General features: G+C 41.1%; 1 protein-coding gene across 1 annotated transcript in view; it reads right to left on the bottom strand.

Annotated features, from left to right (window-relative positions):
* Positions 1-2,260: 2,260 nt before the first annotated feature.
* The window catches only part of LOC123499356 (exosome complex component RRP40-like), an 11,834-nt gene continuing 3,667 nt past the window's right edge, over positions 2,261-10,427 (bottom strand). The window contains exon 2 of the mRNA XM_045247257.1: positions 2,261-3,097. Coding sequence (XP_045103192.1) covers positions 2,386-3,093 — 708 coding nt within the window. The 5' untranslated portion in view covers positions 3,094-3,097 and the 3' untranslated portion in view covers positions 2,261-2,385. The remainder of the gene's footprint in view (positions 3,098-10,427) is intronic.

Below are 10,427 nucleotides of genomic sequence, written 5' to 3'. Positions count from 1 at the left end.
ATGAGCTGTCTTCATCACATATTTGAAGACCTCGCCGCCCGCAGTGCTCGGTTTGTAATGACACTGAGGCACTCAAATTAACGTGGAGGGCCACTTGCATGGGGGAACCAGCTCGTTAAGGAAGTCTACTAGCTTTGTTCTTTACCATTACGCGTTCACGGTCCACGGAGAAACAAGGGACAGGAGGGCAGCGGGATTGAGACCTTTACAGTGGTAGGAAGGATGCGAGTCTACATTTCTATTCATGTTATTGGTGGTGGTGGTGGTAGTGGTATTAATAGTAACAGCAGAAGTAAGAAAAAAAATATACGAAAATAAATCATATAAGGGGGAAAAGGAAAAGGATAAAAGAAAAACAAAGAAAACAAAAAGAAGGAAAAGAACGTGAATAATCAGAACCATAGCCACAATCAGAATCTATTATCCCTTTTGATATGGGTATCGTTCATGTACACTCTATAAGTAATGCATCCATTACCATTCCCTCGTCTAGTTCTGTAATTGCTATTATTAATGACAAACCCGCAGGTCAGCATCCCTTAGTGAGACGGTTCATAAAAGCAGTTTTTCAGGACAGACCATCTTTCCCTCGACATCATATTACCTAAGATCCAGAAACACATCTGTAGACAAGAAGCAATCACTGCCTCTTCTTTCCAGGTGGGATTTCGCCCCAGGACAGGATGATATAGCTGGCGGAGGTGGCGAACAACCACCGGTAATCTAATTCTGTGCACCGCGGCTGAGTGCCAAATCCATCATTGTGGAAACGCAGGACAAGGATACGATGCGGTTCCATATAGAGGTGGAACACCCCTACAATGGTGTCTTGAAGCTGAAGCAGATCACAGATGAAAACAGGCAAACGAAGGTGATCATCAAAAACTATCCTTCCTACCTCCCCCTGAGCTACATCGCGGATCACTCCAATGTGCTCCGGCCAGAGAGGAAGGCTTATCGCGGGACTCAAGATCCCCAAAACTAAGTGCGATAAGGCGCGGGGACCTTCCTGCTCATCTACAGCTGCCAGGTATTCTTCCCTGCAAGGTGGAGAGGTGTGTGGACAAGTCAGCTTTCTGTGGGAACTGTCAGAAGTGGGGACACAGGGTGTGACAGTGCGACCACAGGAACAAGTGCGGATTTAGTGCCGGAGGCCACGACACGCAACTGTGCAAGGAGAGGGTGATAAAATCGGAAAAATTTTCAACAAGGTGCCCGAACTGCCATCTCGAACACAAGGCTGGAGCACCCAAGTGTCCCTTGCGGCGGGACTCACACCAATAGAAAAAAAAATCTTCATAGTGAGCCATTCCTATTCTCCATAGTAAAAGAACGATCAGGGTCGCAACCCGCAAGTCTTGAAGAGCGAGGCCGAGGCGCTGTGTGGGCAAGTCTGTGGGGAAAATTATTGGCATCGTTAGTGCATCGAGCTGCTGCTGCTGCTGCTGCTGCCGCCCCTCCCCGCCTCGGTTCCAGCTCCAGCTCCATCTTAACACGCACTACTTCTATAGACACAGCGTGGCCAACATATCCCTTGTAACTATCAACCTCTCTCTCTCTCCCTCTCTGTAAATCTGATTTTTTCTCTATCCTTTGTCATATACCACTCTCTCTCTCTCTCTCTCTCTCTCTGTTCACCCTTCCAATTTTGGTTCCTATAACCTTGTATTTCGGTGCGCTGTCCTAATAATTTTTCCTTTACCTCTGTTGAGTCAATGACGTTCCATGGTCTTCCACTATATATATTAAGTTTTGTATATCTATTACATATAAATCCTAAGTCACCACTTTATTAGCCCAACTTTAAAAACCACAACTGTCTACCATGATCATTGTAGCCATGCATAAATAACTTTATGCAAAAATATTTATACCCTTAACTACCCTTGTTTTGGCTTTCTTTCACTCATAGCATAACTTCTTTCCTGTGGCAGTCAGTCGGTCATAAGCTAAGTAGCCTTCTGCATGGTCCCCTTATGTGTTTTGTGTTTCCTTTAATGTTAGTCATCTGATCTGCTAGGAATCTATCCATTGTCAGGTTTTGCAAAGATATTGTTAGTAGATCAGAGACTGCAGGAAATAGCAAAACTGTGAAGGGGAGTACAGGTTACTGTTCACTCATCATATTTTAAATCCACTTCTCTGAAGAGAGAGAGAGAGAGAGAGAGAGAGAGAGAGAGAGAGAGAGAGAGAGAGAGAGAGAGAGAGAGAGAGAGAGTTCTATCATAGGAACAATTTTGATTGAGAAAAAACATCAGAATAGAAAAAAAATTGAAAACTTTATTGGAGTATACTTATGTTTTTTTGGTGTATGTAGTTGTTAATAAAATAGCCACTCCCTCCCTGCAACCTCCTCTTTTTTTTACAAGTGATTCATTGTTCTCACTACATGAGGGCTTCTAGGAGCTTGAGAGCTTTCTCATTGGCCTCATCAGGTGTCATGTACTCCAGCATGAGGATGCAGTTCATGAGGGCCACCATGCTGTTTTGGTGTGCTGCCTTCACCCACACACGTCCATTCATCCCAACCACCACAGTATACTTCACTTTCTTGGACAAAGTTAACAGGAAGGGACAATCGGGGTTGATAATTTCCCGAGCCACCTGCAGCGACACATTGAACATAACACCACCAGCAGGCAGCACACCCATGCCCATGGCTCGGTCATAAGCATCAATACACACCATTTCTGGTTCCATGTGCTTGTTTGCCACAATAAGTTGACCATAGATCAAGTCACCCAGGGCCAGGTCTCTGCGGGTTTTCTTGGAAGCATTTTCAAAGGAGAGGAAAGATATGGTTGCTTGCTCACTGCCTCCAATGTCAATTTTGTATATGTCACCCTTCTTCTTGGTGACGATGCCAATGACATATTCCCTCCTCTGAGGGATATATCGCTTCTGGTGAGTGTCAACAAAGTATAGATGACGTGATGTTTTCTTGAGGAGGCCAGCCTTAGCAGCTCGCACCATTCCGTCCTCCCAGCGAAGGCCTGGACCAAGGAAAATACTTCCCCCGCTTGAGTCTGGATTGTAGCTCATCACCTCATCTCCTGGAAGCACCACACGCACTGACTCCAGTCCACCAAGCATCTCCCTGTGAGAAAGATATGACATTAAATCACCTGTACAATCCTGGGAGTACTTGAAAATGGGAACTTTCAGGTGCTTTGGGAGCATTGTGGGCATTGTTTAGTAAGTGAAGTAGGGTCATTTCTGCTTGCAAAGCAGGAAAAATGTACCAGAATTACTACAAAGATATACATGAAGGTAGAGAGGATTCTTTGCTACTGCTTCCATGAAAGAGTATGAGTGAGAAAAAGTAAATGGAATTAACTAAGAATTAATATGTAGCAAGTAAGAGGGATGAAAAGACTCCAAAAAAAAATAATGAGTGTGCATGTAAATAAAATGCATACAGGAGACTGATAATTGAAAGGGAAGGTTTTCTAGAAATATTATGTTAGTCATGATGTTACATAAACAAACACTTTCTTGGCTAGCTCAGGAGTAATCCTAACTCCTAAGTCACCAGTGGCAGTCTTGATGTATCCACAATGCTATCATTACTGCACAAATGTCTTTTCCCCGTAATTTTTTTCCCAGCAACTAGATCTCTAAAGTGTTATGATCACCTTCATTTTGGCAATAAGTGGGTTGCTCCTCTCAGTGTCACTCTATAAGACTTCACCAGATCAGTGACAAAGACAAAACTTGCAGTCTTAACAATATCTTCCAATGAATTCCGTCACTAAGTTCATTCAATATACCCTTCCTGGGAAAATAATATCTGAGTTGGAGATGTGGAGTTGCCATCTGGCAGTGGTACCATCTGTCATGAGCCACTAAGAACAGGATGGACACATGTCACGGAACAAATTAATGTATTGATTCCAAGGAAGAAAATGGTTTTGGATTTTCAGTGTTTTAGATTTTGAACAGTATTCAGGAACAAATTAAGTTCGAAAACATAGATTCCTTTGTACTTACAGGCCTCTAAGTATACTAAAAGGAAAAGTTGAAATAGAAAGCTTGGAAAAACTTATGGAATGCAAAAGAAATAGTATTATAGGTCCCTAAATATGCTAAAGGATTGTCAGTGTTCCTTGCACACTGAAATCTTAAGCAGAGATATAAGGAGTAGGAGGATTCTACAATCTATACTAAATTGAATGTAATAATTCATTCCAATGATATGTAGAGACAGTTGCCAAGAGAGGAAAACAGGTCATGGAGAGAACTAACTGACTTTTTAACTGAAGAAGAGGGATCATAAGTGCTTCATGCTGTGAGGATAATTTTCCTTTCACGTAAATCATAAATCATATTCAAGTGCTCTAAGAGGAAGATATAATAATTGATAAGTGGCAGTGTATTTGATAATAGATGTCTTATGAAATTATTCAAGAGCTAAGAGAAGATAAGGAGATATGAAGGAGACATTGTATTGTTCAGAGAACAGCAATGAAAGTGACTAGTTTACATTTTTGTTTTTAGCTTGATGTGTTGGGAAACATTCTGAAAAGGAGGATGAAACATACCTCCTTGGACTGCCATTTTGTGAGAAACTGTACAGATGGAAAAGAGGAAAGTGTGGAGGGAAAGGCAAGAGGCAGTGAAGAAAAACAATTTAAGTGAAAGTGAAGTAAAAATAACTGTAGCAATTAAATACACCAATAAGATGCAACATTAAGAGTGTAATGATAAGTTCAGCGATTAAGCAAAAGTTTACAGCAGATGACAGTGATTGAAAAGTGTGAAACAAAATAAACTCCTGCCATCTCCTCTACCTCCACCTCCACCATCATCTTCCATAAGCCCAAGTTGTCTGATCCTCTGAGATAAATATACTTCATAAAACCAAATTATTTATTTACAATCTCTCATTATGTTTTTTGTTTTCATACAATATTTGTTGTTTATAAATACAGTGGAACCTTGAGTTATGAGCAGTTTGACTTATGAGTAATCTGAGATATGAACTGTCACTCAGTCAATTTTTTTACTCTGACTTGCAAGCCAAACCACAGTTATGAGCTACCTCCAGATGTGCCACTGCTATTCAGCACAGCACCAACCGGCATCTGATGCATTCAGTTCATATTTTTCTTTCTTTTGTCACTGTGTATTTTGCTAGCACTTTTGTGTCTTTTTTTGTGTAGTTAAATAGAAGAATTTCTTTTTGTCTGAGCATTGGTCCTAAGCAAGTGAAACAATGTAATGACACATGCCTTATTCAGATCCAAAACATTTTGAAAAGGAAGATGAAACAAACCTCCTTGGACAGTTATTTTGTGAAATGTTGTGCACACATAAAATTAACCAAAAATCAAGTCAAGCAAAAGTGAAATAAAAATGTAGCATTAAGAATGTAAGTTCTTTGCTGTCATCCTTGAATGTACAGATGCGACCAGTAAACTCCTTGCCATCTTAGCCCATATATTTTTCAGTAGCAATACCTGGCAGATCCACACCAGGTGAAGGCTTCAGGTTCCCTTGGATTGGTTTAACTCCCTCAAAAACTAAGCCTTAAAGCTCCACCCACTTGACCCTCCCCTCCTGGTCCATGCCCTGTCTCTCCCTGTGACCTCAGAATGTCACCACCCTATCTCCCCCTCCACCACCCTATTGTGTGTGTGTGTGTGTGTGTGTGTGTGTGTGTGTGTGTGTGTGTGTGTGTGTGTGTGTGTGTGTGTGTGTGTGTGTGTGTGTGTGTGTGTGTGTGTGTTTTTCACTGTTTGATCTGCTGCAGTTTCTGACGAGACAGCCAGACGTTACCCTACAGAACGAGCTCAGAGCTCATTATTTCCGATCTTCGGATAGGCCTGAGACCAGGCACACACCACACACCTGGACAACAAGGTCACAACTCCTCGATTTACATCCCGTACCTACTCACTGCTAGGTGAACAGGGGCTACACCTGAAAGGAGACACACCCAAATATCTCCACCCGGCCGGGGAATCGAACCCCGGTCCTCTGGCTTGTGAAGCCAGCGCTCTAAACACTGAGTGTGTGTGTGTGTGTGTGTGTGTGTGTGTGTGTGTGTGTGTGTGTGTGTGTGTGTGTGTGTGTGTGTGTGTGCGTGCATGTGTGCGTGTGTGTGTGATCTTTATTTCTATTTCATTTTCTCAGTTCACATAGCAACTGTAGCATAGCAATCTCTCTGATCTTCCTCCTCCTCCTCCTCCTCCTCCTCCTCCTCCTCCTCCTCCTCCTCCTCCTCCTCCTCCTCCTCCTCCACAACCACCACTATCCTCATCCTCCTCCTCCTCCACCTTCATCCTTCATATATATATATATATATATATATATATATATATATATATATATATATATATAGAGAGAGAGAGAGAGAGAGAGAGAGAGAGAGATTTAATATTTCATTTTCAGCATTGAAGTTCTGCTATTGAAATCAATATGATATTCATATATTGATATTGTATAGTAGAGTTTACAAATGTCAAAGACTTCAAGGTGGTGGTGGTGGTGGTAGTGATGGAAGCAGAAAGGATTAACAAAATATTTCACACTTTTTACGACTTTGAGTCTTCCGCCTCTTGACCTAAGGAAGAAGCTTATCAGGTCATCACCTCAATGGATAAAATCTCTCTCTCTCTCTCTCTCTCTCTCTCTCTCTCTCTCTCTCTCTCTCTCTCTCTCTCTCTCTCTCTCCATCTTATTTGCATATTTTCTTCTTATTTGTTCTTGAAACTTTTATTTTCAATATAAATTACATTAAGCAGAACAATAAGTTTACTGAAACTACTTCCTGCACTGCAACTACTACTACTGCTGCTACAAAAACTACTACTACTACTACTACTACTACTACTACTACTACTACTACTACTACTACTACTACTACTACTACTACTACTACTACTACTACTACTACTACTACTACTACTACTACTATTAAACAACAACAACAACTACTACTACTGCTACTACTACTACTATTAATACAACAACAACTACTACTACTACTACTACTACTACTACTACTACTACTACTCTCTCTCTCTCTCTCTCTCTCTCTCTCTCTCTCTCTCTCTCTCTCTCTCTCTCTCTCTCTCTCTCTCTCTCTACACACACACACACACACACACACACACACACACACACACACACACACACAAACACACACTTGTGTGAGTGTGTCTCGTAACAGAAGTAATGATAAACATTTTGTTCTACTTAATATCATTAATTCCATTAAAAATAATAGTTTCAACAGCAAACAACGAAAATATAATAAAAAAACTCCGAGAGAGAGAGAGAGAGAGAGAGAGAGAGAGAGAGATGAATGTGTCTCCCACACCTGACCCTTGCTCTCTCCAAGGAATAGGAGTGGTTGATCTCTCTCTCTCTCTCTCTCTCTCTCTCTCTCTCTCTCTCTCTCTCTCTCTCTCTCTCTCTCTCTCTCTGTGTGTGTGTGTGTGTGTGTGTGTGTGTGTGTGTGTGTGTGTGTGTGTGTGTGTGTGTGTGTGTGTGTGTGTGTGTGTGTTACCTAATTGTATTTACCTAATTGTAACATACGGAAAAGAGCTATGCTCGTACTGTCCCGTCTCCATATCTACTAATGTCCAGCTTTTTCTTAAAATCATGAATATTCCTTGCGTTGACCACTTCCACGTCTAAACTATTCCATGCTTCCACCCTTCTATGAGGGAAGCTATATTTTTCACATCTCTCCTATAAGTGGCCATTTTAGTTTTTCCCATGCCCTCTCGACATTCTTTCATTCCACATACACAGATCTTCCCTATCCATTTTTCCATGCCAATCATCACTCTGTATATTGCTATCAGGTCTCCCTTTCTCTTCTGTTTTCCAGGGTCGGAAGTTGCATTCTGTTCAGTCTGTCTTCATAAGTCAAATCTCTTAAGTCAGGCACCATTTTTGTTGCAGCCCTCTGTACTTTCTCTAGTTTCCTTATGTGTTTCTTTAAGTTCAGAGCCCACTGTATTGTTGCATATTCAAGCCTCGGTCTTATCATTGCAGTAATTATTTTCTTCATCATTTCTTCATCTAAATATACGAACGCCACTCTTATGTTCCTCAATAAGTTCAATACTTCTCCAATTATTTTGTTTATATGTCTCTCTGGCGATAGGTCATTGGTAATTGTCACCCCAAGGTCTTTTTCTTCATGACTGGTTTTATGTCTTCATTTCCTATCTTGTACATACTCCTGATTCTTCTTTCACTCTTGCCAAACTCTAATTTCTTGCATTTTGTCGTGTTGAACTCCATTTGCCATGTACAGCTCCATTTCCATATTCTGTCCAAGTCTTCCTGGAGTAGTTCGCAATCTTTGTCACATCTCACTTTTCTTAACAATTTTGCATCGTCTGCAAATAGGCTCACATAACTGGACACCCCATCCACCATGTCATTTATGTAGACCGCGAACATTACTGGTGCCAACACTGATCCCTGTGGAACTCCACTCTCCACCAAGCCCCATTCTGATGGTCTGTCCTTAATTATTGTTCTCATTTCTCTTCCTACCAAAAGTCTTCCATCCATTTTAGTAAACTGCCATGCACTCCTCCTACCATTTCAAGTTTCCAGATCAGTCTCCGGTGTGGTACCTTATCAAAGGCCTTTTTTAAATCCAGATATATTCCATCAGCCCAACCATCTCTTTCCTGTATTACATCTATCACCCTCGAATAGTAACATATCAGGTTTGTCGTGCATGAACGCCCTTTTCTAAAACCAAATTGACACTCACAAAGTATGTCATTTTCTCCAAGAAGTCTGTCCATCTATTCTTCACCACCCTCTCACACATCTTAGCTACCACACTTGTAAGTGACACTGGTCTATAGTTCAATGGGTCTCTCTTGTTACCTGATTTATAAATTGGGACAATGTTAGCTCTTTTCCAGTCTTGGGGCACTACACCTTCCCTTAATGAGGCATCAATTACTTCACAAACTTTTTCTGCCAGTTGCTCCCTGCATTCTCTTAAAATCCATCCTGATACCCCATCAGGTCCCACAGCTTTTCTCACTTCTAAACTCCCCATCATATTCTTGATCTCCTCCACAGTTACTTGAAACTCCTTCATAATCCCTTTCTGTTCCATTACCAGTGGTTTGTCAAAAGCAGTCTCCTTTGTGAATACCTTCCGAAAGCATCCATTCATAGCCTCTGCCATTTCCTGGGATCCTCACTGCATACTCCATTTACTTCTAAACTTTCAATACTTTCTCTATTTTTGATGTTGTTGTTCACATGTCTGTAAAAAGCCTTGGTTGGTCTTTACATTTATCAATTATATCCTTTTCTTGTTTCTTTCTTTCTTCTCTTCTAATCAACACATATTCATTTCTTGCTCTTTTGTAACTTTCCCACTGCTTAATCCGTCTTTTCCTTCTCCACCTCTTCCATGCATCCTCTTTTCTTGTTCTAGCCTTTTCACATCTATCGTTAAACCAGTCCTGCTTTCCAACTTCTCTATGTTGTCTTATTGGTACAAATTTTTCTCACCTTCTTTGTATATTTTTATAAATTCCTTCCACTTTTCATTTGCTCCTTAGCACTCTTGAATTTCATCCAATTTGTCTCTTGAAAGAATTTCTTTAGGTTTCCAAAATCTGTCTTGGCATAATTCCATCTTCCCACTTTATATTCTTCATTTCTTCTAGATTTCTCTTCATCTATCACCTTGAACTCCAAAACTGCATGATCACTCTTTGCTAAAGGGCACTCCACCCTCATCTCCTCAATGACCATTGGCTCTGTACTAAAGACCAAGTCCAGTCTTGACGATGCTCCCTCTCCTCCAAACCTAGTATCTTCTTTGACCCACTGAGTTAACACATTTTCCATTGCCAGTGTCAATAGTGTATTTCCCCATGTTGTCTCTGATCCTTCCATTGACCAGTCCTCCCAACACACCTCTTTACAATTAAAATCTCCCATCATTATAGTTCGTTCACAGCCACCCAACATTTCTTCCAGACATGTTCCTGTATCACTTATCATTTCTTCATATTCCTGTACTGACCATGCATTTGTCTTAGGTGGTACGTACACCACTATGTAGTGCCTCTTTTTCCTTCATTAGTTTCTGCTCTGATCTTTAGCACTTCTGCCTTTCCCATACCTTCTTTCACTTGATCCACCTTTATATCTTTTTTAACCAGCAACATCACTCCTCCTCCCATCTTACCTACTCTATTTCTTTTCCAAACATTATATTTCCCTTCTCCAACCATCATCAGGTCTTCTCCCTCTCTCAGTTTTGTTTCAGTAAGACCCACAATATCTGGGTTCTTGTCCCTCAAGTAATCGTTGAGTTCTAAAATCCCCAATATCACTCCATTTATGTGTGTGTGTGTGTGTGTGTGTGTGTGTGTGTGTGTGTCTGTCTGTGTGTGTGTGTGTGTGTGTGTGTGTGTGTGTGTGTG

This window comes from Portunus trituberculatus, chromosome 49 (genome assembly GCF_017591435.1).
Source record: "Portunus trituberculatus isolate SZX2019 chromosome 49, ASM1759143v1, whole genome shotgun sequence".
Lineage (NCBI taxonomy): Eukaryota > Metazoa > Arthropoda > Malacostraca > Decapoda > Portunidae > Portunus > Portunus trituberculatus.
The sequence above is the reverse complement of the archived record's forward strand: the minus strand, read 5'-3'. Positions and strand labels throughout refer to the sequence as shown.